The sequence below is a fragment of the Chelonia mydas genome, chromosome 1 (assembly GCF_015237465.2).
Source record: "Chelonia mydas isolate rCheMyd1 chromosome 1, rCheMyd1.pri.v2, whole genome shotgun sequence".
In the NCBI taxonomy this organism is placed as follows: domain Eukaryota; kingdom Metazoa; phylum Chordata; order Testudines; family Cheloniidae; genus Chelonia; species Chelonia mydas.
In genome coordinates, this window is record NC_057849.1 from 67,133,344 (window position 1) to 67,160,277 (window position 26,934).

General features: G+C 40.9%; 1 protein-coding gene across 3 annotated transcripts in view; it reads right to left on the bottom strand.

The window, feature by feature from the left end:
* Positions 1-9,328: 9,328 nt before the first annotated feature.
* The window catches only part of DIAPH3 (diaphanous related formin 3), a 528,591-nt gene continuing 510,985 nt past the window's right edge, over positions 9,329-26,934 (bottom strand). For all 3 annotated transcript variants that reach the window (XM_043533700.1, XM_043533705.1, XM_043533707.1), the window contains one exon: positions 9,329-10,842. In XM_043533700.1, the coding sequence (XP_043389635.1) occupies positions 10,583-10,842 (260 nt within the window). In that variant the 3' untranslated portion in view covers positions 9,329-10,582. The remainder of the gene's footprint in view (positions 10,843-26,934) is intronic.

A 26,934-nucleotide genomic window follows, 5' to 3' on the forward strand; every position in this document is an offset into this window, starting at 1 on the left:
ACATTCCCTGTCTCAGTCACTCTTGGTACCAAGACCCTAGAATGCAGGGTTCTCTAGCATGGCGGTATAGAAATATAACCACTGTGTTGGTGCATCTCAGACTCCTTGTTCCTGATCCTGCACCCATCAAAGAACTTTATTTAGCAGGATCAAGACATTTTTTTAATCAAAGGAACAGTGGTCTGAGTGGATCTGAACCTTCAAGACAAAGTGTCCTTAGGTTTTATGGTGCCTTATATTTATCTCTTTTGGCCTCCCCTCATCCCCCCTTTCAACAGGACTGCCAGTCTCAGGATATTCTGATATATATCTTTCAATACACAAGACACCTGTGGCCATACTAAGCCTGGATCACCTATCATCATTTCCTTTATGACCTTTAACAATATGAGATGAGACTATTTCCCCCCTCCCCCGCCCCAGTTGCTTCATTCTGCTCTAGATTCAATTTCAAGTCCCAGAAGTGGAATCAACCTGCACATTAATCGGCTCTGCTTCCCAGCCTCCTCACTTGTATATCTTCTTGTAGCTCTTGGCTGTCTAATACAATGCAGATTTAAAAACAAGGGCCTGTTACTCTTTCAGAATACATTATGTTCTGATATCAACAATGGAATAAGCTTGTTTAGATGAAAAGGACCATTTCTGTTTTGCTGAAGCTAAATAGTTTATCTACCTCTAAGTGGATTGATTTCAGGTTTTATGCTTCTATGGTACATAGAACTGATATAGCATATAAGGAACCCAATCAATCCATCTGTGTGCTATTAGCAGAAAATTGATTGTCCCTTAGTAACTCTTCAGTGTACAAAAAAAATAGGCTCCATGGATCACAAAAATCAGAAGCTGCATTACCAAAAGAAATACGTATACAAAAAGGAATAAAATGCACTCAAAGAACGTAACATCTAGCTCTGTGATTGAAGGGGAAAATATTCCATACCAAACGGCTCCTGAGATTGTGCAATTGCAGCTGGTGTGCTATTGTCCTGGAATTCTGTCCTGGTATTATTTAAAAATAAAATTTGGAGAGACAGTCTTAATCTTGAATACTGTGGTTAGTTTAAAATAAACACCTGTAAGTATAATGTAGAATTTTTTTTTAGTGGGGAGATGCACTTGCTTTGCACGCCAAGATAATTGAATGCAGATTGACTAATCTTTGTCATAATTAATTTAATAACAGACGTTCACCATAGAATTTCTTAAACATAGGGGTCTTAGCATAAGTCATTACTTAGAACTGATAAAAATTTGAAAGCCTAATTAAATGTTTTTCTTTCATAAATTTGAAACAATTTATAACACCTTGAATTGTCAGTTGTTTTTCTTTTGTAGCTAGGTTCTATGAAATTCACATGCACCGTATTAAAAAAAAAGTGGTTTAATACAGGTGAGTTTTCTTCTCTGGAGAAAGAATGTAAGTGCATAATTGAACAATTTCTGGTCGCCCTGGCTGCTTATAATTTTTAGTTCAATGTTTGACTCTTGCTTGTGGCCTGAGTCAAAAAAAACTGAGGTTGACAGAATTAAAACTAGGTCCTATGTATTAGAAATGGACCAGGAAGTAGCTTTAGCAGTGAAATTTGAAAGAGAAGGAGAGGACAGGAATGCCTCAGATCAGTCAATGCTGATTCCTTCAGCTGAGAAAGGAGTGGTATTGACTGCAATCAGAGTGAGACATGTTCATTCTCCTTCAACACCATATTAAGGAAGACTTTTTATGGGTAAAAGAATGACAATTGTGAGTGGATTGTTAGAATAGCTCTAACTGGGATTTAGATACGTAACTGCCACTTTAGACTTCTGCTACACACACCTTCTCTAGCATTTTTGACTGGCTAGGTAAGGTGGCTCTCTAATCAGCATGCTGGTTTTTGAGAATGGAGCCTAACTTTGGGCTGTGGCTTTCACTAGGCAGCAGGGGACCAAAATGTTAGGTGTTGCACCTCTGAGGCTAAAGCCAGCTGTACACTACAGAGTTAAGTTGACTTAAGTTAGGTTGACGATCATAAACTGCTGTAATTACATCGCTTCTGCATGTTCACACAACACTCCTTGTGTTGGCAGAGTGTGTCCACAGTTGATGCTCTAGCACCGACCGAGAGAGCAGTGCACTGTGGGTAGCTATCACACTGTCAAATTGCCGCCTTCTGCCACTAGGAGTTCTGGGAATGAATGACAGTGCATCATGGGGGCAGGCTCACTGCCCCATGATGCAGTTTTCTCCATCTCATCATTCCATGGGCTTCTGACTACATTTCACACTATTTCTCAACTGTTCTTGTAAACTTTGCACCCACCATCTCTGCCTGAAAGCATGGCTCCTGTACTGCTCACCAGTCTTGAGGTGAGTGTTATGAACATAACACGGCTGATCTTACAGTATTTCATGAGCTGCATATCTAAACAGGAACCCATGCTGCCTGCCCTGCTGTGTGCCAAGGAAAGGAACAATTCAAGACTGATGTTACCGTTCACAGAGCAGCCGCACATGGTGGACCGTCGCTATTGGGCTCAGGTAACAAGCACTGAGTGGGTGGGATCAGATTGTGATGCAGGTATGGGATCATGAGCAATGGCTGCAGAACTTTTGGATGTGCAAAGCCACTTTCCTAGAACTCTGGGCGAAGCTCGCCCCTCCTCTGCAGCGCAAAGACACCAAAATGAGAGATGCCCTCATGGTGGAAAAGCATGTGGCAATCGCTGTCTGCAAGCTGGCAACTCCACGACACTACCGGTCAGTCACAAATCAGTTTAGAATTGGGAAGTCCACTGTGGGGGATGGGGTGATGCAAGTATGCAGGGCCATTAATCGCCTCCTGCTATGAAGGATTGTGACTCTGGACAGTGTGTGGGAAACAGAGGATGGCTTTGCGGCAATGGGATTCCTTAGCTGTGGCAGGGCATGAGATGGCACACATATTCCAATTTTGGCCCCAGACCATCTTGTGATGGAGTACATCAGCAGAAAAGGCTACTTCTCTATGGTATTGCAGCCATTGATGGAGCACCATAGTCGTTTCACTGATGTCAATGTGGAATGGTCAGGGAAGGTGCATGATGCATGCATCTTCAGGAACACTGGCCTGAAAAGAAAGCTGCAGGCAGAGACTTTCTTTGCAGACAGGAAGATTCTAGTAGGCGATGTGGAAATTCCCATAGTGATCCTGGGAGACCCAGCCTACCCGTTACTCAAGTGGCTCATGAAGCCTTGCGCCAGAAACCTTGACAGCAGCAAGGAGTGCTTCAACAACAGGTTCAGCAGGTACAGAATAACCATTCAATGTTCATTTGGCAGATTAAAGGGTCGCTGGCACTTCCTTTTTGGCAAGTTAAACCTCAGTGAGGAAAATATTCCCATGGTCATAGCAGCCTGCTGTGTTCTGCATAGCATTTGTGAAGCCAAGGGGGAAAGTTTCCCCAGGAGTGGGGGTCAGGTGAGGTGGATCGCCTGGTGGCTGATTTTGAGCAGCCAGACACCAGGGCTATTAGAGGGGCTCAATGGGGAGCTATTAGAATCAGGGAGGCTTGGAAGCAGCATTTTGACAATGAGCCCCAGTAATGTGTCTTTCTGTAATGCATTGCTGCCACGAATGACTTTTGTAATGATTGCTGCCTGAACGTAAATTATAGTCTGCCAATGTGCCGATTGCCACGGTGTATGAATTTCTGCGGCAACCAGTGTGTGTAGGATACATATAAAGAATCATTGTATTTCTAACACTTTCTAACACATTTTGTTTAACAGCAATGCACAGATTTCCATTTCTTACGAGGGACATGACAGTCAGCAGCACTCTCTCCAATGAGGCTCTCACAGCCTTGTCTAAGCCCAGCTGTCATTATTGGGCATGTCCGTAGGGGTGTAGAGCAAGGGGTACTGTGATGGGCCAGGAACATGCCAAGAATGTATGTGGAGAATTTGGGGAGGGCATGGAACGCAGTTCTGTATGGGCTGCAGGGGTGTGGATCTGTTCCAGCTGCAGCACAATCAGGGACCTGAGCATCTTTGTTTCATCCTCCATGAGCTTTATTATCCCTCCTGCCCCTGTTTCCTCTCTTGGCTCTCCATGTTTAGTTTGTTGTCTCCACGCAGTGTGCTCGCTAGCTGCATGATCAGACGATTGCAGCACTTCTCAAAACATGTCCTCCTTATCCCTCCTCGTTCGTCTCTTTATCTGACAGAGGTGCTTCACCTGTGTGTAGGAGCTGGCTCTCAAGGGCACATCTGCAGGAGCAAAAGAAACAATACACAGAGTCAGTATTGTGAGTGCACTCACAGTGTTGAATCATAAAAGTTACATATCCCTCTTTCTCACTTTACCCTTGGCAAGCATGCAGCACTGGCGAGAGCACAAAACGTGGTGAGTTCAGCTCAGGGGAGGAAGGTGTAAGATGGGAGAATGGGTCTGGGTGGTTTCAGAAGAGGATCAGTACAAGTACCGAAGGACATATTTTGAATGCTGGCACTGTTTTCCATAGGTGGGGCTGATTTAAGCTGATATCTCACTACTGAGGGTAACTGAGAATGCAAGGGTGCATCTCCCGTGTGCATGTGGTTTCAGACTGGGTCTGTATGCTGCTTGCCTGTGAACTGTTTTGGTTCCTGTAGACATAACTGCTGATTGGCACGGCAAAGTTTTCTACAACAGGGGAAGAAATGAAGCAGTTCTGCCAAGGAACCTTCAGCAGAGGATTGCAGAGTGTCTTCAGGAAAGGTTCCTATAGCTCTCTATGGAGGATTCCTGGGAAATCCGAGTGTGCATTAACAAACTTTTCTGCAGGGTCTCCAATGCATAGCTGCACAGGGGAATAAGAAGCAGGTGCAAACAGTACCTAGTGTTGTTAATTTCTCTCCCTTCTCCCATGTGCACTATGTAATAAAATGAAGGACACCTCTACCTCATATAACTATGCAATATCAAAGCAAAATGAATACTTACTGGAGGTTCCCTTTCCTGCTTCATGCACATCTGAGCTGGGACTGGCTAAACAACTCCGAAGTCCAAAAGTGGTCCTGGTGCACGACTGGACGACCCTGTCACCTGTCCCAAGACCTCCTTGTCCACCACTTTGTCCTCGGGGTTGACTACGCTGGCCGCTGCCTCCAGTTCTCTGGAAATATCCATGGGGCTTTTGGTGGTGGATGTGGGGTTGCCACCGAGGACGGAATACGGCTCCTTTTAGAAGTGGAATGCTTTTGGTGCCACACCAGAGCGACGGTTGGCCTCCCTTGCCTTCTGGTACACCTGTCTCAGCTCCTTGATCTTAGCAGGCACTGTTGCATGTCCCTTTCATGCCCCTTCTCCTCCATGCCATGAGAAGGGAAGAAAGGAGAGCAGCAGAATATGGACCCTGGACTTCAGAAAAGCAGACTTATTCTCCCAGGGGATCCTTCCCATCAGTTCCCTGAGGGAGTCAAACATGAGGGGGAAAGAAGTCCAGGAGAGCTGGCTGTACTTTAAAGAATCCTTATTGAGGTTACAGGGACAAACCATCCCGATGCGTAGAAAGAATAGTAAATATGGCAGGCGACCAGCTTGGCTTAACAGTGAAATCCTTGCTGATCTTGAACACAAAAAAGAAGCTTCCAAGAAGTGGAAGATTGGACAAATGACCAGGGAAGAGTATAAAAGTATTGCTCGGGGATGCAGGAGTGAAATCAGGAAGGCCAAATCACACCTGGAGTTGCAGCTAGCAAGAGATGTTAAGAGTAATAAGAAGGGTTTCTTCAGGTATGTTAGCAACAAGAAGAAAGTCAAGGAAAGTGTGGGCCCCTTACTGAATGAGGGAGGCAACCTAGTGACAGAAGATTTGGAAAAAGCTAATGTACTCAATGCTTTTTTTGCCTCTGTCTTCATGAACAATGTCAGCTCCCAGACTGCTGCACTGGGCAGCACAGCATGGGGAGGAGGTGACCAGCCCTCTGTGGAGAAAGAAGTGGTTTGGGACTATTTAGAAAAGCTGGACGAGCACAAGTCCATGGGGCCGGATGCGCTCCATCCAAGAGTGCTAAAGAAGTTGGCAGATGTGATTGCAGAGCCATTGGCCATTATCTTTGAAAACTCATGGCGATCCAGGGAAGTCCCGGATGACTGGAAAAAGGCTAATGTAGTGGCCATCTTTAAAAAAGGGAAGGCGGCCAGTCAGCCTCACCTCAGTCCCTGGAAAAATCATGGAGCAGGTCCTCAAGGAATCAATTCTGAAGCACTTAGAGGAGAGGAAAGTGATCAGGAACAGTCAGCGTGGATTCACCAAGGGCAAGTCATTCCTGACTAATCTAATTGCCTTCTATGACGAGATAACTGGCTCTGTGGATGAGGGGAAAGCCGTGGACGTGTTGTTCCTTGACTTTAGCAAAGCTTTTGACACGGTCTCCCACAGTATTCTTGCCAGCAAGTTAAAGAAGTATGGGCTGGATGAATGGACTATAAGGTGGATAGAAAGCTGGCTAGTTTGTCGGGCTTATCGGGTAGTGATCAATGGCTCCATGTCTAGTTGGCATCCGGTATCAAGTGGAGTGCCCCAAGGGTCGGTCCTCGGGCCGGTTTTGTTCAATATATTCATAAATGATCTGAAGGATGGTGTGGATTGCACCCTCAGCAAGTTTGCAGATGACACTAAACTGGGAGGAGAGGTAGATACGCTGGAGGGTAGGAATAGGATACAGAGGGACCTAGACAAATTGGAGGATTGGGCCAAAAGAAATCTGATGAGGTTCAACAAGGACAAGTGCAGAGTCCTACACTTAGGACAGAAGAATCCCATTCACCACTACAGACTAGGGACAGAATGGCTAGGCAGCAGTTCTGCAGAAAAGGACTTAGGGGTTACAGTGGATGAGAAGCTGGATATGAGCCAACAGTGTGCCCTTGTTGCCAAGAAGGTCAATGGCATTTTGGGATGTATATGTAGGGGCATTGCCAGCAGATCAAGGGACGTGATCGTTCCCCTCTATTCGACAGTGGTGAGGCCTCATCTGGAGTACTGTGTCCAGTTTTGGGCCCCACACTACAAGAAGGATGTAGAAAAATTGGAAAAGAGTCCAGCGGAGGACAACAAAAATGATTAGGGGACTGGAACACATGACTTATGAGGAGAGGCTGAGGGAACTGGGATTGTTTAGTCTGCGGAAGAGAAGAATGAGGGGGGATTTGATAGCTGCTTTCAACTACCTGAAAGGGGGGTTCCAAAGAGGATGGATCTAGACTGTTCTCAGTGGTAGTAGATGACAGAATGAGGAGTAATGGTCTCAAGTTGCAGTGCGGGAGGTTTAGGTTGGATAATAGGAAAAACTTTTTCATTAGGAGGGTGGTGAAACACTGGAATGCGTTACCTAGGGAGGTGGTGGAATTTCCTTCCTTAGATATTTTTAAGGTCAGGCTTGACAAAACTCCAATTACACCAAACCTCACTGGTATATTATAATCTGTTGTCCTGAGTAACAGACTATGCACCAAAAACTATTATTGACAGTGAATCTAAAATCACAACTATAATACAACCAGTTGTGCCAGAGAGCACCATGATTTTTTAAAAATACACCCCCCCGCCGCCCCCAAAAGGAAAGAAAATAACCCACTGCTGCTGTAGTATTGGCTGTTGAGGCCTAATATTTCTAAGGAATAATATGAAGTCACAGAAAGTCAATGGAGGTTTCTGTTTTTCAGTCATATTTACATTTTATCTGAGAAATACTCGTCATTCTGAAAAATCACATTGTATGCCAAACTAAATGTTATAGTTACAAACAGACACTCTAGAGCCTACACATTTGCTTAACTATAAAGTAAGTAGGGATTTGTTTAATTAGAGCGATGAAATGCAGAACAAAATGTACTGCCATCTAGAATTATTGGGTTCATCTGGTTTAGCCGGACAATTCTAATTTAATTGAATTATGATGATACAAAACAAAGAGCCATTGGGAAAATAAATGCTAACTACTCACTTATAGCTCACATAACCATAGCTGAAAAGTTGCTAGCCATAAAGGAGACGTATAAACAAAAAAGTTTTTATATTTGAAAGTTGGAAGCTACTGTACCGCTACCAGTTCTCTGCTCATTAAAAATTCAGCTGTAGTTTACTAATCCATATTATCTTGCCAAAATTTTAAACTTTACATAAAATAAAGACTGATAAAAACTAAAAGGAATAATTTGGTCTCCATCCTAGATGAGTGCTGTGTCCATCTGGAACATATGCTGTCAAGTGTACTGAATTGTGTCAGTTTTCTGATGTGGGCTATTACCCACTAATTCAAATGAACAAACTGATTTTGCTCAGGCAGATGAATCTATATTTGAATCTCCATTCAGAAGGTCATTGCTGTAATATTTCAGCTGCAGTTCTCCAGTACTACTATTCTCTACACCCTTATTATTATGGTTAGGGTTTTGTTTTTGTTTTGGTGCTATGTTCAGCAGCATAAGCCATCTAAAGATTAGTTTCAGAGTAGCAGCCGTGTTAGTCTGTATCCTCAAAAAGAAAAGGAGGACTTGTGGCACCTTAGAGACTAACACATTTATTTGAGCACAAGCTTTCGTGAGCTACAGCTCATTTCATCGGATGCATCCGGTGAAGTGAGCTGTAGCTCACGAAAGCTTGTGCTCAAATAAATTTGTTAGTCTCTAAGGTGCCACAAGTCCTCCTTTTCTTTTTTCTAAAGATTAGTGTGACTTTTTTTCCCCCTGACCACAAGTTTTGTTTATACTCGTGAAAGCATTTTGGTAACCCATCTACTTAAGTCTATCAAAAGTAAAAAAATACATTTTTTATTCTTTTATAGTAAATAAAATCATACATAAATGTCTGTCCTGGTGAGTCTTAAATTCACCTCTTACCCATAAAGATCCAGTCTTAGGATAAGTGGAGGTGATGAGTACCAAATCCTGATAACTGGGGAGGAGCAGGAGGCTTTGTAACCCTAATAATGAGGTGTGGGTGGATATGAAATTCATCTCAACATGAATTTGGTATTCCAGTTCATTCTTTGGACTAGCAGCTGCTGTCCATCCACTATGCATTAAACACTGATCCTGTGGCTCTTCCACACTAACTGGAGCCAGCAAAAGTGCTTCCTCAATATGGTTACTCCTTCCATGGTTCTTAAGTGACACTGAAGCTCTGGCAAACTACAGTCTTAAGTCTGGTAGGATTTCTCTGTATCTGATCTCTCCCTATGCTTTACATTCATTTTTACTAAAGTGGGGAGCATAACAAGAGGGTATAATGATAGTTTCAGCAGCCCCCGAAACATTAGACTAATTCCTGTGATGAATGAAAAACATTCCGTGCCCTACTGTTCATAAACAGGTCAGTGTCAGAGTTCTAATTAATTAACTTTATTTTTTTTTTTGCAGGAAATAAGAAGGCAGCTTAAACAAGGAAATAAAAAGCACCAGAGCATTGGTTTCATTTAACTGACTCATTTATAAAGAAAAATAGAGTATTTGGAAGAGAGGTATTAGTCACTGAACACATTCTGATTAGTAGGAACTTGAAATAAATGACCAAATGTCCTAATAGTAGCTTTCAAGTTGATAGTCTAGGTAGCATGTTTTTTTCATGGTGATGTGCAATTAATAAATATGTTAGTGAACATGTAACAGTGTACAATGACTTGTGTCAAAATGGAGACGCAATTATGTGTGAGATTCCTCCTGTGCCAGCAAATGAGATTGTACTGCTAAATGAGTTTGTTGAAAACCAATTGTAGAGGTCTCTGCCATTAGGCGTTCTTTATATTATTATTGCAATATTATGTTTACTCAAGCAAAAGTAGTGAAAAATTACTTTGGTAGCTACTTATAAAATAAGAAGCTGTTATCCTATGTGCACAATTGCAACATTGTATTCATAGAACTTGTGTACATTGGTTTTATACAATCATCCAAACAAGTTTAACAGCAATGAAATATCAGTCATACATAAAATACATTTCTTGCATAGATGTAAACTTCTGTTCGTGTTACCATTTAGCTAATGCATAAACTATTCAGCATTCTTTGGTGTTCTTATTTAGATTAAAGTGAATAAAAACACGGCTATGAGAAATTTACATAGTATACATTTTCCTCCATAAGCGTTTAATATGATACAATAATGAACTTCTTTAGGTGCTAAAAATTACACTGCAGGTGATGTGTAGAAATAAAATAGAAAAATATACAGGTTGATTCTGTAGCTATTTATTAGTCCTAGATGATGACCAAACATAATGGTTTAAAACTATTTAAAATGTACTGTGTGTTGTGGAGAAAAGTTCTCATAACATTGTGTTCAGAAGTCTGGACACTAAAATAATTGTTTCTTGGGGTAATTCAGCATCAGTCTGAATTACCAGACTGTCAGTAGGTAGAAATGCGTACAAGCCTGCTTATAGTAATGCATAAACCATGGGCTCAAATTCATAAGCAAAGCATTACACATTTGTATTTTAGATATAAAGTATGTGAAGTTTGGAATACAGAAGTGTGTAAGTGTCACTCATGCAAAATTAATGTGTATTTTAAAAATGTAGCAGCTTATTATAGCTTGTCTTTAGTGATTGCTTAATCAGTTTTATAGGATTAATTTACAATGCTCGTAATCTTGCCAGCAAAGCCTCTACTTCAGGAACTACATCTCCTTTGGAAGCAGAGCCAACAAGCTCCAATTCCTTTTCTCTGTTGCTTTCTCCATTGTAGGTCTCCTTTCTTCCAACAGCCTTGCTCCTTGCTGTAGAGGAATTAGCTTCCATGTCATAATTAAGCTCCTTGGTGACTGGAGTCCTTGTGAAGTTGAAATTGATATTGTGGTTTGAATGTGACTTTTCTAGGTGTGCTTTCTGGTTCTCTGTAGAAGAGAAGAAAATAAAAGCTTCATCTCATTGTTAAACAAAGACTGTTACTCTAGTTATATTTTTCAATACAGAAAGCCTTCAAAATAGACAAAGTTGGAGTAATTTTACATGTAGAAGGAATAGTATTGTTGGCATGAGGATGAACAGTTAAGAATTAAAAGATGGCATAAAATGAAAATCATTACTTCTGAAAAAGCTATTTCTAGACAATGTGGCTCAAGGGAAACAATATGGAAGTAAGTAAACCATATTTATCAAACTAGCTTCCATTTTCACAAAGCCAGGGCCAGATCCATAATTTGGAATGAGGAACACAAGTGCATTACAGGAATGGGCCTTCAGGTGAGAAGAGAAAGACACAGAAAGGTGTTTGACATTTTTAAACCCATGCTAGACTATATTTTTGTGTGTGCAGTGTTGTTGTTGTAGCTGTGTTGGCCCCAGGTTATGAGACAAGGTGGGTGAGGCAATATCTTTTATTGGACCAACTTCTGCTGGTGAAAGAGACAAGCCTTCTTCAGAGCTCTTCTTCAGGTCCGACAAAGGTACTCAGAGTGTCACAGTTAAATACAAGCTGGAATAGATCGTTAAGCATGAGAGAAGTTCACACGTTGCAGGAAATCATTCAAAATGAAGCCGGCAATTAACACCACTGCAGTCACAGGTCCAAGGAGTGTTAGTGGGTTACAGATTGTTATAATGAGACATCAAACCAATCTCTATTAAGTCCGTGATTATTTGTGTTGATCAGAGTTATAAAATTAAGCTCCCAGGTGCGCCTTTTGAAGGTGTTGTGCTGATTTCCTTTGAAGTTGACGATTGAGAGGTCAGATACGGAATGATCATTTTGTACTGTTTATGGGTACTTTGTATTGTGTAGCCCTGGGTACAGTTGGCTCCCCAATATGCCTACCTCTTCGTGGGCCACCTCAAGGAAGAATTTCTTGAAATATACAACACTAAACTGACGATACACCTGCGATATGCTGATTATATTTTCATCCTCTGGACAGGCAACCTATACTTCCTCAGAGATTTTCACCGCAACTTCAACAACCACCATCCATTCATCAAACTCTCTCAAGAACACTCCCACATCTGCATCGACTTCCTGGACACGAGGATAAAAATTCACCAACAGAACCCTACAGACAATTATATACAGGAAATCCATGGATCACCACTCTTACCTTCACAGATAGAACAAATACCTCAGACACACCAAGAAATCTTATCTACAGTGAGGCACTCAGTTACTACAGAACAAGGGTGGACAAACTTTTTGGCCTGAGGGTCACACTGGGGTTCTGAAACTGTATGGAGGGCCAGGTAGGGAAGGCTGTGCCTCCCCAAACTGCCTGGCCCCCACCCTCTGACTACCCCCCTTCATATCCCCCCACCCATCCAACCCTCCGTGCTCCTTGTCCCCTGACCACCCCCTCCCAGGACCCCCCCACCCCTGACCACCCTCTCCTGGGACTCCACACCCTATCCAACCCTCCCTGCTCCCTGTCCCCTGACTGCCCCGACCCGTATCCACATTCCCGCGCCCTGACAGGCCCTCCGGGACTCTCACACCTATCCAATCCCCCCTATTCCTTGTCCCCTGACCATCCCACCTCAGAACCTCCACCCCATCCAACCGCTCGCTGTCCCCTGACTGCCCCCCGGGACCTCCTTCCCCTTATCCAACCCCCTCTGCCCCCGCCCCCTTACCATGCCGCTCAGAGCAGCAGGACTGGCAGCTGAGCTGCCCAGCTGGAGCCAGCCACGCCGCTGTGCTTCCCGGCAGGAGCTCACAGCGCCACCAGCCAGAGCGCTGGCTGTGGGGGAGGGGGGCAGCAGGGGAGGGGCCGGGGGCTAGCCTCCCCAGCTGGGAGCTCAAGGGCCAGGCAGGACGGTCCCACAGGTGGATGTGGCCTGCGGGCCATAGTTTGCCCATCTCTGCTATAGAAAGCCCTCTGAGGAGAAAGTCCAGGATACATGCCTTAACATACCTAAAACTGTCTTCACTAAACAAGGACACTCCATCCGCGAAGCAGATTTGCCAGCAGAACTGGCTTTGATACAGAAAACCCACATACACCTTGTTATCACCTAGCACCCCACACTGGAACCCATACAGGGTATAATCATAGAATTACAACCCATACTTGATGGGGACCACATCCTGAAAGAAATCTTTCCTGAATCCCCTCTTCTGGCATTCAAACAACCCTCCCAACATTGCCAAACTCATCATCAGAAACTAGCTCCTCACAGACCACGACCCATCAACTCAAAGCAACACTAGACCCTGCCATAAACATAAGATGCAAAACCTGCAGCCATACATACACTGCTACAATGATCAGTATCCTCCACAGCACCCATTTCAAGATGAATGGGTCCTACTCATGCCTGTCACAACATGTGGTGTACCTCATTCAGTGCATCAAATACCCCAACAAGAAGTATGTGGGGGAAATCAGACTATCACTATGCTCTCCAGTGAACTCATACATAAAAATGATGAAAGACAAAAACACCCTATCACTTGTGGGGGAAAACTCTTGACAAAATGATCATTCCACATCTAATCTCTCAGTCCTCGTACTCAAAGGAAACCCACAAAACACCTTCAAAAGGTGAGCCTTGGAGCTTAAATTCATAACTCTTCTAGACATTAGAAATTATTGACTCAATAGAGAGACTAGGTTTATTTCTCATTACAACAATCTGTAACCCACCAACTCTCCTTTGACCTATGACTGCTGAAGTGTTAATTGCTCACTTCATTTTGAATGATTTCCTGCAACTTATCTCTTTATGTTTAACAATCTGTTCCACCTTGTACTTATCTGTGACACTCTGATTACCTTTCTGAGACCTGAAGAAGCGATCAGTGGAACTCAAAAGCTTGTCTTTTTTACCAGCCGAAGTTGGTCCAATAAAAGATATTACATCACCAACCTAGTGTCTTTTGTTTGTAGAATTTAGAATTTGTCAGGCAGATTTTTAAAACTTTAAATACATCAAAATTGTATTGTAATTTAATCATCCAAGATAATCTACTTTCTTTCATTTCTGGTCTCTTTGTGGCTATATACAACGAAGTGACAGCGAGCTTGACTTATCTCACCAGCTGTGAGTTGCACTGGCTGATGAATAAATGGCTCTGCCTGATTGACTTTCCAAAAAAAGACTAGACAAATTTTTTTTTTTAAAGCAAGTGACTCTTTCATCTACCAGCCTTTTGAGTGATCCCTCTCATAGATCTTATACTTTTTAAAAACAAGCATACTCAATATTCATGTAACCTTGAACAAGGCTTGAAAATGGCTTCAACAAACTTGACATGACATTTAAAGTTTTTTGGTTATTCGCTGAAAGATGTTCCATCATCCCAATAGTAATGACTTTGGAGCACAGGCAGTCACTCATGACAGTGTGTTTTATGTGAGTGCTGAAAATTCCAACCGAAAACAGCTTGTACATTCCAAGGCAGCTGCTGAAGATATTTACTGCACTGTCATTCCCTGACCAGGGGCTCACAGTGATGGATGAGTATTTTACACACTATCTTGGACAATCTCAACAAATTTTATTAGTATGATCACCTTTTGGCTGTTGGAAGAAAATAAATACCCTCCTTTCTCCTTCTATATCAGATGGACAATTGTTACTTAAAATCTAACAGAGCTTCAATTTTCACTTAGCTGAACGGTTAAGCTCTATTTTATATATACTGTATGTTGGAAATAACACAATAATCCACGTGACTATAGTTGCACACATTGAGACTCCCTGTAACACATAAGGCCAAAAGAAAAGAGCTTTCAGCAAGTGAGACCATGCATACACACACATTATATACAATTTAAAAAAATTGTAGTATGTTTATATATATTTCTCCATTTAATATTTTTTACTTAATAATTGTATTATAATTAATCTGCACACACCTCTGGGGGCTTTAAGATCCTATAGGACTACATTGTCTATATCAATATACAGAGTGCCCCTAACCTTTGCTGCTGTCCATATTCTGATGGTCAAAAAGATGATTGGGGGAGGGGGAAGAGAAGGAACCCATAATTTTCTGAAACTTCATCTTTTTTTTCTTTCTTTTTCTTTTAAGAGAATTTAGGGCTTGATATATGCTGGCCTGTGAATACTAAAGAATGAAGTTGGGATTTTCAAAAGAGCCTACATGTGTTAGGCACTCCTTTGAAAACTGCAGCCTGCGGTCTGATTTTCTCAGCTAAAGGTATTGAAAGAACTGTTGTGATATAAATCTTGACGTGTGCTTCAAGCTGACCTGGAGGGGCCACCTACTACAGATAAATAAGCATAGTAAACATGTGAACTCTGACCTTGGTCTCTTACAATGCTGCAAACAAAGGAGCTTTAAAAAAAATGAGGCCCTGTTTCAGTGACAGATTTAAGCATAACTTTAAGTCCCATTGACTTCACCAGAGAATGAACTGTCTGTAATGATCAGATACAAAACAACAGTGGTAGAGCTGAAAATGCCTGTCTCACCCAGATTTAAAGGCTTCTGATAAGTCTCATAGATACTCTTCAATAAGAGAGTGAACCAACTCTAGGAAGTTCAAAGATGGCTTGAGAAGGTATGTCCTGGGCTGGGGAGCTAGTGGAAGATATGCTGAACTTTCCAAAGCTGGAGAATGGTATATTTGAAAGACCTATGTCTGTCATCCTTTAATACAATGGTTCAGATCCACAAAGGGACTTAGGTATCTAAAACTCAGATTTAGGTGCCACTGTGATTCACAAACCCCCACTAAGCTGCCACCTAACCGTAGGTGCCTAAACTCACTAATTTTTGCTGTAAAAGTCCCCTAGGGGCCTACGTTTCTGCATCTGGCATGCATACTGCTGCCTCATGTGCACTGCATCCTCCTCTCCCCCTCCTGCCTTGCCATTTTGCGTCAAGGGGGAGTGCATCACTGCCATTCTTATCAGAAATAGCTTAGATGCCTGACTTCAGATGTCTGTGGATCTCAAGCAGGGATAGGCACCTCCCTCTTGCTTGGACTTAGTTGCCTAACTCCCTAAGAGGGACAGGGTTTAGGACAGACCTGTCTTGTTGGCATCTGCTATTGGCCAGGTTAGGTGACTCCCTGCCTAGTATGCTGGCTTTTGTGGATCCCATTCTCAGTTGCCTCTCTCTCTCTGTGCATTGTATAGGGATCTTAGATATCTAACCAAGGGTTTGTGGATTACATTGGATAGTGAGGTGCCTAAAAGTTAGGTGTTGCAACGCTGAATGTGGGACCCCTGAAGTCCCTCTATGAACCTGGGCCTAAGATCGTATAACAAATCTAGATTATTTTGGACATTAGGTTTGAAATGTTGAAAGCCAACTATGGATTTTAATCCCATGAATTACATCAATTTTAATGAAACATGTACAGCTAAATCTACTAGTTGTCTTTTATAATTTGAAAATGGAAGTTAATCTGATTTGTGTGGTTATATCTCCTACTCTGCTTTGAAAATCTCAGCCTAGCTAGGTCCTGAGTTTATAGTTTGCCATCTCTGCATCACACTACCTAACATGCTTCTGCAGTTTCAAAGGTTTATAATATTCGTCCCTTCCTGTCTTAAACTATGTTATATGGATATTTCTTAGATAATCTATTCACAGCTCTAGCCACTTTTGTCAATATTTAGCAGTTACAATGCACAACTTCCTCAGTTTAATCAAGCTTCTCCCAACCAGTCACAGCGAGACAGAAAAAAAGACATGGGAAAATATTTTCCCTTCCTCCAATGCTAAATAATCAGGGTTTGCACAATGCCTTAAAGTTCGGCGGATTCTGTCTACATTAGATGAAGTGGTTGGAGTGAGTTCCAGAATCAAAGGGACCCATAGAGATCATCCCACCAATAGTCCTTATTTTACAGTAAGGGAGCTCCAGCCCTCGTATCATTTGTGGCATGAGGAAAGAGGTGGTCTCAGGTAGGTATGTTCCAGGCCATTTACAGCTTTTATAATAGGTCAAAAACAATGCCTTCAATTGTATCTAGATACCAATAGGCAGCCACTGAAGATCATAGAGCAAACAATTTTGTTAAATTTCAGTTAAGGTTGCTAAGCAGCTTTAGAGAGAAGGCATACCATTAATCACATCTGTTTAAACAATTCTGATACTATCCTTATCACTTCATTCAAACAGAAACAACAGCCAACCCAACCCAAACCACCTTAACTCTGCTCCTAGAATTGTGTTACTTTTTAGGGGCCCACTCCAAACTTCCACTGAAAATAATAGCATTTCCCCTTTGGTTTTAATGGGTGTTGCCCAGGCCTTTTAAATAAAGTTTGGATAATAGAGTGTTTATTTGCTCAGCAGTGTCAAATTTGATGGTTATTACACAAGTAGTTCCTGTTTAATGTAATGGCCCTATTTTAATGATGGGTGTAAGTTATATTTATATATTTAGCTTTATCTCTAATGTTTTCTCTAATTACATATATATAGAATTATATATACTGTATATAAGTATATATAGAAACCCCAGCTAACAGAATGGCTGCTGCTGTATACCACACCTGAGACCAGGCTGTGTGTATGCACAGACACTTTAATACAGAGCCAGGCTGCTTCATGTGAAAAAGCTCTGCACAGTCTAATGAAAGCATGAGAGTCAGTTTAAAACTCTCTTTGCTGTGTATGCAAAGATTTCCCCAGAGCAGAAATTTTTGTTTTGCTAAGCCCCTCAGACTTTCTTTGCTGTCAGGCTCCAGCTGGTCCTTATTTCCCAACAGCAGTTCAGTGCCTGGCTCCAGCCCCAGGCTTTCTATTGTAAGCTCCTTTTTACCTATTTCTCCTGCTTCCTCCAAACTTGATTATTTGCAAACCAGCCCCACTCTAGGGCTCAATTCCAGCTCTATCCTCTTCCATGCCCTGTCTCTACCCAATCTCATCCCTCTGTCAGTGCCAGTGCTAGCCCACTGTGGCCCTATCCAGAAATATCCTCCCCTCCCCCAATTCTAAAACAGCCAAGTTCTTATAATAAAAAGCAAATGGGGGCCCCCCTTGAGATGCTTGGGGCCCTAAGCAATTGCTTAGTTTGCTGATGCCTAGAGCCAGCTCTGCCCTCTGCTAACATCTGCAAATGAAGAGCCCTGGTCTCTTGGATTGTTAGGAGGTTTGACATCTGCCAAAGTTCCCTATGCTTGAGCGTGGAAAATGTCTGTCTGTGAACTTGGAGTTGTGGAATACTTGCTATGCTGACAACATGTAGGTTGATAAATCAAGGGAGACGAAATAATTTAAAAAAAGGGTAATTTTTGATGTCCTAGTATTTTAAATCTTTTAATCATAAATTTTCAAACAAATCTCCAGAAAAATTCGACTCCTATTTTTAAGCATACCAAGTGTAAATAAATTGGTCAACTAATGAACAGTTAGAAAGGGAATAAACAGAGAATGTACAGTGGATATCTAGACTCAGCTTGAGCTATGACACCTACACAATCCCACAGCATTTCACAGAATCACTGTTCGCTTTGTTTGGCTGTGGTATTTCTACCAGCCGCCAAGTATAAATATCAGATGTTTGCTCCTGTTGCTCCATTGTGGTGGAATTCTTTACATCATAGGAGTCACACTGGTGCCTCATTCTATTTTAAGTCAAAGCTTTAAAAGTCATTTTGCAGGTATTAAGAGGGGAAGAGGGAAACTCCTGTTCCTTTTTAATTAAAAATTCAAAAGACTCATTTGTTACCCTACCAAATCTTTTCATTTTAAAATTATAATGGGAATTTTATTCTGCTAAGATGACACCCTCAGGATCCTCTTTACTGCTGCACACAATGCTTCAAAGGTGCCACATGCATTGTTGCCTATAGGGCTCATTCACCCCAAGATGATCTCTGCCAGCTGCTGTAGCAGCTCCCCGAATCATCAAGTTTACTGGTAATATCCAGGAAATATGCATTCATCCTAGAGGCACTGGAATGGCTAGTGTCTGATTTGTAATGCCACTGCAACTGACAAAGAGGTTCCTGGGAATGGATTAAAAACTCAGAAGTTGCCATCTGCTGTGTTTTAGCAAAGAATCAGGACCCTACTGCAGTTTATAGGTAATAAAGGAGCGTAATTTATCACCTTAAAAAAACAATGTTGAGACCATATAAATCTATTTAGCTATTTGTAATTGCTAGCTGGCTAGTACTGTTGGGCATCAAACTACTGACCATAAGTTTGAACTCTTCTGTGCTACTTACTATTATGCCGGACTTCAGGAGAAGGAGGCCTTTAGCCCACTCCTGTCTACTGGCAAAATGATTGCAATCCTTTTAGAAATGGCATCCTAGACTGAGGCTACGGACAACTTGTCCTCTCCCCACAATACCGGATCAATTCTTACATGTACTAAGGCCATGTCTACACTTAGAAGCTTACAGCGGCACAGTTGTACCGATACAACTGTGCCACCATGAGAGTACTCATGTATCCGAGTTATGCTGATGGGAGAGAGCTCTCCCATCGTATAATAAAACCAGCCCAATGAGCATCTCCCGCCGACATAGCACTGTGCACATGAGCGCTTTTGCTGGGAAAATTTATGTCGCTCAAGGATGTGTTTTTTCACACCCTTGAGCGACAAAAGTTTGGCCGACATAAATGCTAGTGTAGACATGCACTAAGCTACCTTCCCTCTTTGTCAGAGGCTCGCACTGCCTCCACATCTAACTGCCAGCTCCACCAATGAAAGGCTGCAAAACCTCTCGTTGAAAGACCAAGACCTTTTCACTATCTTTTTAAACTGGAAAACTCAAACTAATAGTATTTGAGGCAAAACTGCTTCAAACTTTTTGTTTCAGTATTGTTACTTTTATCTGTTTTGGACAGCTTTTCACAGATTAAAGCATATAAAATGAAGCAGTACTTAGAAAATTCAATGTACAACAGAATAAATGACAATACAGGGCACAGCCTTTTTAAACTACATTTCTCCACTAACAGACTTCGCCTAGTCTATGTCAGACCAGTAACTCTTGAAAATGCAAAAATTCTCTTTGTTAATTTGGCAGTGGCACATTTCTGTAAATATTTGCAAAAGATATATATACTCAGTTCAAAATTACTCTTCCTAGGCTGAAAAGCATTCTCTCTCTCCCTGGAATTTAAGCACAACTCTTTAAAAAATGACAGAAGAGCAACAGAAGCCTACCCCTGGAAAGGCTCTTCAGCAAGAACTCTTGTAATGAAGACACTGTATTTCTTTGGAGTGCAGCCTTTGTTCATCAACTCCAGGAATATGCTACAACCCTTTCACTCATCAGCAAGACCAAAAATCAGAAAAAGGCCCTCAAAAATTAGACTTGTTAAATTTTTAAACGTGCAGGAAGAAGCCAACAATACCAATGGACACAGTTAGAAATTCTCAAGCTATTTTTAAATTGGGAGGTAGTTCTCTGGGCGACAGACTGAAGTTGATTTCGGATGTTTTGTCACCTCAAGGAACGCCAACCATAATGAAGGGTTGTAAATAACGGACAACACAGCAATCGCTGAAATATTAAATGCCTTTTTTTGTTTCAGTTTTCACCAAAAAGTTAGCAGTGATTGGACAGCTAACATAGAAAACATCAGTGTAAATGGGGCAGGATCTGAGGCTAAAATAGGAAAAGAAATTAAGAATTACTTAGGCCTTGTCTACACTGCCACTTTACAGCACTGCAGCTTTCTTGGTCAGGGGTGTGAAAAAACGGCTCCCTGAGCGCTGCAAGTTTCAGCACTGTAAAGTGGCAGTGTAGACAGTGCACCAGCTACCCCCCTCGTGGAGGTGTTTTTTTTTATAGCGCTGGGAAAGCTCTCTCCCAGGGCTGGTGCTGCAACTACACAGGCACGTTAAAACGCTGCCGAGGCAGCGCTTTAACGTTGCTAGTGAAGACATGCCCTTAGACAAGTTAGATGTCATCAAGTGGGCAGGGACTGATGAAATACATCCTAGAATACTTAAGAAACTGTCTGAAGAGTCTGAGCCATTAGTGATTATCTCTGACAACTTGTGGAGAAAAGGAAAAATATCCCTAGGATTGGAAAAGGGCAACTATAGTACCTATCTATAAAAAGGAGAATAAGAACAGCTGACAGAATTATAGACCAGGCAGTTTAACTTTGGTACCAGGAAAAATAATGGAGCAAACAATGAATTTGTAAACATAGAAGAAAATAAGGTGATAAGTAAAGTCAACATGGATATGTCAAGAGCAAATCATGTCAAAACAACCTAACATGTCTTTAACAGGGTAACAAGACTTGTGGATAGAGAAGCAGTAGATGAGATATATATCGACTTTAGTAAAGTTCTCGATACTGTGTCCCATGATCTTCTCATGAACAGATTAGAGAAATATAGTCTAGAGATGAACCTATGATAAGATGTGTGCACAACTGCCTGGAAAACTATACTCAGAGAGTAGTTATCAATGGTTCACAATCGAGCTGGAGGGGGAGGGACATATCGAGTGGGGTCCCTCAGGGATCTGTCATGGGTCCAGTTCTATTCAATATCTTCATAAACTATTTGGATAATGGCATAGAGAGTACAATTATAAAGTTTGTGGACAACACCCTGGTGGGAGGGGTTGCAAGCGCTTTGAAAGACAGGATTACAATTCAAAATGATCTTGACAAACTGGAGAAATGGTCTGAAATAAATAGGATGAAATTCAAGGACAAATGCAAACTACTACATTTAGGAAGGAATAATCAACCGCACAAATACAAAATGGGAAATGACTGCCTAGGAAGGAGTACTTCAGAAAAGGATCCTGGGATTGGAGTGGATCACAAACTAAATATGAGTCAACAGTGTAATACTGTTGCTAAAAAAGTGAACATCATTCTGGAATGTATTAGCAGAGTGTTGTAAGCAAGACACAAGAAGTTATTCTTCCACTCTACACAGCACTGATAAGACCTCAACTGGAGTACTGTGTCCAGTTCTGGGCACCACACTTTGGGAATGATGTGGAAAAATTGGAGAAATTCCAGAAGAGAGCAACAAAAATGACTGACAGTCTATAAAACATAACCTATGAGAAAAGATTTTAAAAATTAGGCTTGTTTAATTTGGAGAAGAGAAGAGGGGGGATTTGATAACAGTTTTCAAGTCTGTAAAAGGTTGTTATAAAGAGAAGAGTGATAAATTGTTTTCCTTAATCAGTCTGGTTACAGGAAATAAGGCAAATGTTATGAATTTATAGCTAAAGCTACCAAAAGCCATGGGTGATACACTGTTAATCCTAATGATTTTGACTTTACTACTGTTGTATCATTCCACACATTGCTCTTGGACATATCCCAAAGGCTTCATAGACACAAATCTTTTAAAGCACATATCACCCAGCTTCCCCAGTATCCTGAGGAGCTAAGCATGCGGATGAAGAACACAAGCAGAATTGAAGTGATATCGGTTAGTAGATGGAGGGAGAGATGAGGGAAAGCCTTTAGAGGTTCTAGTAGAACTCATGCCTATTCCTTCAGTGAAAGGCATATGTTCATTGATCATCAAGATAGTGTGCAATGTGGCAGTTGTGTAAGACTTGGCTCCCTATTTGGATGCCCAGTGTCAGAGGAGAGGCAAAAAATACCTTTTTCCACCTTCATGTGGATAGGAAAAATCTACCAGCTCCTTTTTGACAAAGAGCTGGTGAAAGTTTATTGTCTCTCACTTCAAGGCTGGACACTGCATGGCTCTGTACCTGGGGCTGACAGTGGATCCCGAAAGGAAAGTGGTTTACAGTACAACAGCCTAACTGGAACAGGCAAGCAAGAGCATCTCAGAACAGTGCTCTGCATTCTACATTGATTCTCCATTGAATATTCGATCCTACAGGAGTTTACAATACACTCACAACTTCCTTCCTTCAGAGTATATGCAAGACTTCTCTTTACATATACCTTCTGACAGGACAAGCAGTGACATTGTGACAAACCCTATTTCACCCGCATCTGAAAAAATTCAAGTGAAAACAACCAGCACCGACCAAGACTAAATAGATGTGGCTAAGCCTCCAACTGTTGTTATTCTGCCAGGAACTGGCCCAGATCAATCTCCCATACTCTACTTCCCTTGACATGGACAGTATATAGACCTAAATCCTCCTTTCCTTCATTCATGTAACCCCCCACCCCACCCCCTCCAAACACAGCTTGTTTAGTAACAGGATGGCTAGAGTTGTAAAATACACTATACGCTATTTTGTAATTAAAAAGAGAGCCAGAAGAAACCCGCTGCACTACTGACTCACCATAGCTACTAGGAGGGAGTGAGTTGATCAGCAGGATAAACCAAGAAAAAGCAACCTGACAGATGTTGTTCCCCTTTAAAGACAAATAAGAAAAAATAATCCCGAACCAATGTTGCTTCAGTTGTTCTCACACATTTATTTAACTGACAGGGTTTATGATATGAAACTCTTAGCACAATGGAAAGACCAACAAAACTGAGACTCAGTCCTGTAGTTCTTAATTAGGTAAAACTCCCATTGTCTTCAAAATTCAATCTATTAATGTTTAGTTTTCCCACATCTGAATTTCCTGAGCACTGCTGTTCATCAAAATAAGTTATTAAAGAATTGTTACGAGATCATCTGATTTGTCTAGAGATTCTTATATTTTTGCTACTGAAATACATGTTACTGAATTGACTTCCAGAGAGTTTTGTCTGAGTAAGGACTTTGGGATAATTTCTTTGTTTTATAGACATAGAATGTGAACGCTTAATTTTTAGTCTTTCAAACAAACAAATCTCTGGTGTAAAAAACAAATTCAAAATTATCTTCAGATCACCTAAGGCAATCCAGCTAGTATTATCCAGACAGAAGTCTTCCTAAATTATTTTGATGAACAGCAGAACTCAGGAAATTCAGTTAATGGAAAATTGTGCTTAATATCTTTCCTCTGTTTAAATGGTGATCTAGCATGGAACAGCACACAATGATATACATATAGGCTATGAAGGGATACTTATTTTCTCTGAATGAGAAAAAGTGTAAAGTGCGTGAATGAGAAGAAACACTAATACTGGGGACTTGCTATGAATGTCGTGGAGCAAATTTATGCTTGATCCTTTGGAGATTTTTAAACCCCTCCTACTCCTGGAATTTAGGACAATTAATACTGAATACAAATGACTTCAAGATTTACTGAAGTAGAGGTATGATTTTTTTAACCATTGACAAATAGCTAACATTTTAAAAAAATGTTTAAATAGATTTATTATATTGCAACAGAATGCCCACTTTCTCGATACTCAAGACACTTGATTTTTTATGTAAATATTTTTATACTGTTTGTACACTAATTACTTTTGATTAAAAAAATAAAGCAGCAAATGTGTGAGAGATTCTAATACAACAGCATTGTATGCTTACATGATCATAGTTTTCAATGTGGGACATGATAAAATTATAACTGAAAGAAAAGAAATGCAGCTGTAATCTTATTACATTTCCCTAATTGAATCTCTGATTTACATAGGGCAAATACTACAGTGGCCGAAGGGAATATTTCCTAAATTATTGTCTTTCAGCTCCACATATTGCACCATGTTACTGAGAGTCTATACCTAACTACTGATGGCAGAAAACTGTTGCTAAACAGAGATGTGCCTTCTATGGAGAAGGTCCAATACTCTGACATTACTAACTGAAATCACTCAAGTACAGCTTTCCAATCCTGAGTATAGCAGAGTGATAGTAAACAGCAAAAATATGCAGCTTGTAGAATCAGGACTATTCATTATGGAGTAGGTCTTGTTTATTGCTCTGTGCATTGCTCTCTTAATATCCAGAAGTAGTCTTTAGAAGTAATCAGAAAAATTGCAATAGCCAGAGACCTTGTGTATTGCATCATAGCTCTCATAAAATACAAGATATATCTTCTCCCTCTGTAGCACAGCAGAAGACACTTAATATACTTTAGTGTCACTTTTTATTAGTTTAATAGTTTTTCCAACAATGTCTATGATTGACAAAGTCAGGATAAGAAAATGTTCCTGAATTGCAAAAGAAGTGCTGTGGGCTGCTAACAACCTATTTCATTTCTACCCTGTAGCCATGGCCTAAACACCTGATGAACTGTCAACTGCACTTAGATGACGCCACCATACATTTGAAATGTAATTTCTTGCACCTTAAGGCTTTACAATGGATGCTCAACAACCTTACTAATCAAAAACAGATGACGCCACCAGAATTAATGAGGTACTCAATTGCATTACTGAAGGTGGATTTTTTTTTAAAACCCAACCTGTTATATGCAGTTCATTCATTTAAAAGTTGCTGCTCTTCCTGGTGTGAAAGAATGTGGAATTTAAAGGAATAAAACATTCAAATAAATAAATTCAGGTAACTGAATTTTACTAAGTGTTCAGAAACAGGAGATACAAAATATTTTTCTTTGTTTCAGAGGGAAGAAAAGAGGGATGTACTAAAGTACTAAACAATGTTATGAAAGGGGACTGACTTATTTAGCATGAATTTCCTCTGCTTTCAAAAAACAATGTTTGATTATGAGCACTGAATAAAGTAATTTATGAAAAAATGAACCACACTGGATCATAATTTGACTTTCCCATTCAACAGAGGCTAAATCAAAGGTTTCACAGTTCAGATTAGATAATATATACAATTTCTTCTCACCTACTTGACTACTGCTGCTACCTCCTCAAAAATCATCTTCAAAATTGCTGCCTCTGATTTTTCAATTCATTCAATTTTTCTCCCAATTTCTTCTCTAACCAAACCTTGCATACATGTAGAGTTGGAAGCAATATCTCAATCCATCATACTAATCTATTTTCTTTCCCCCATACCTTAGCAATGACAATAGCTACTATAATAACTTTAGGATGCCAAGATTTAACTAAAAACTGGGGTGCATCTAGGGATGGCTTCAAAGCTTATCAATTAACTTCAAAATTAACCAAGAAATTGGGCACAATTTTAGATTAAATACATTTCTAAGTTTAAAAAAAATGGTATAAACCAACCATGACCCTATCTCAGTGGATGTGAAGAGCCCAGGGGCACAGGAAACAGTGTGGTTCAGCTAGGTGAGAGAGTGGCAGGATTTGACTGTCATTCCTCCTCCATTTACCCCGAAGGGTTGCACCCAGCCATGCTACTTGAGGTGGATGATGAGTTATGGATTTGCCCCAATGTACGCAGGAAGAGGATTGATAGTGAGGGCATTAAGTTTTCCCACTTCTCTCAAACATGTGAAAAACAACAATCATCTGGGAAAAATATTATTTCTGGAATTACAGTGGACTCCAAAGGAGGCAACATGCCTAAAGATCATTCTAAATTGTTAGAACATAGTCTCTTAATTGGCTTTTTCCTTGTGCATAAGCAATATCTATAGGTTCACAGGATTGGTACTGTGATAGAGAATCATTCAGTTGTATTTTGCCATTTCAAATCTAGTCCAGGTCAAAAAAGATTGAAAGAAGTTACCACCAGACAACTATATGATTTGGTGCCCTCAGCCATGTTCCTAGTAGACAGATGGTTGTATTACAAAGCCACCACCAATGCGACTGGCAATAATTGAAAATATTTTTGGCAGTTTCAATGGGAGGGGAAGAATTACAGATCATAGGCACTTAATTATACCTTGCAGCCCTAAAAGGTTACTCCTGCTTGTGTTGTACTCATGCAGTAGATAAACAAAGGACTTCAGTTTCCTGGGCTATCCATTATCTACCAATGAATACTGACTTCAAGAAACATTTTGACAAAGAATTTAAGCAAAACAGATAACCTATTAGTAGCACAATTAAATTTCTGTGACAAGGGGAAATCCACATGCATCTGCAGAGGATAGCTGGATGAATACTGTTTGGGAAGTGCTGATGAAGATGACCAATCTGAAAGGAGACACAAAATCTGTGTCTCCCTTATTAATTACTCTGAAAAGGACACAGTAAAGAAGCCCCTGCTATAATGGCTGTGGGGAAATAAAAAAACAAAAACAAACCCCAAACCTCTGACCTACTTGTTGTATATCCACATGTGACATGTTTAGCATGACATGTTGTGGAACTTAATC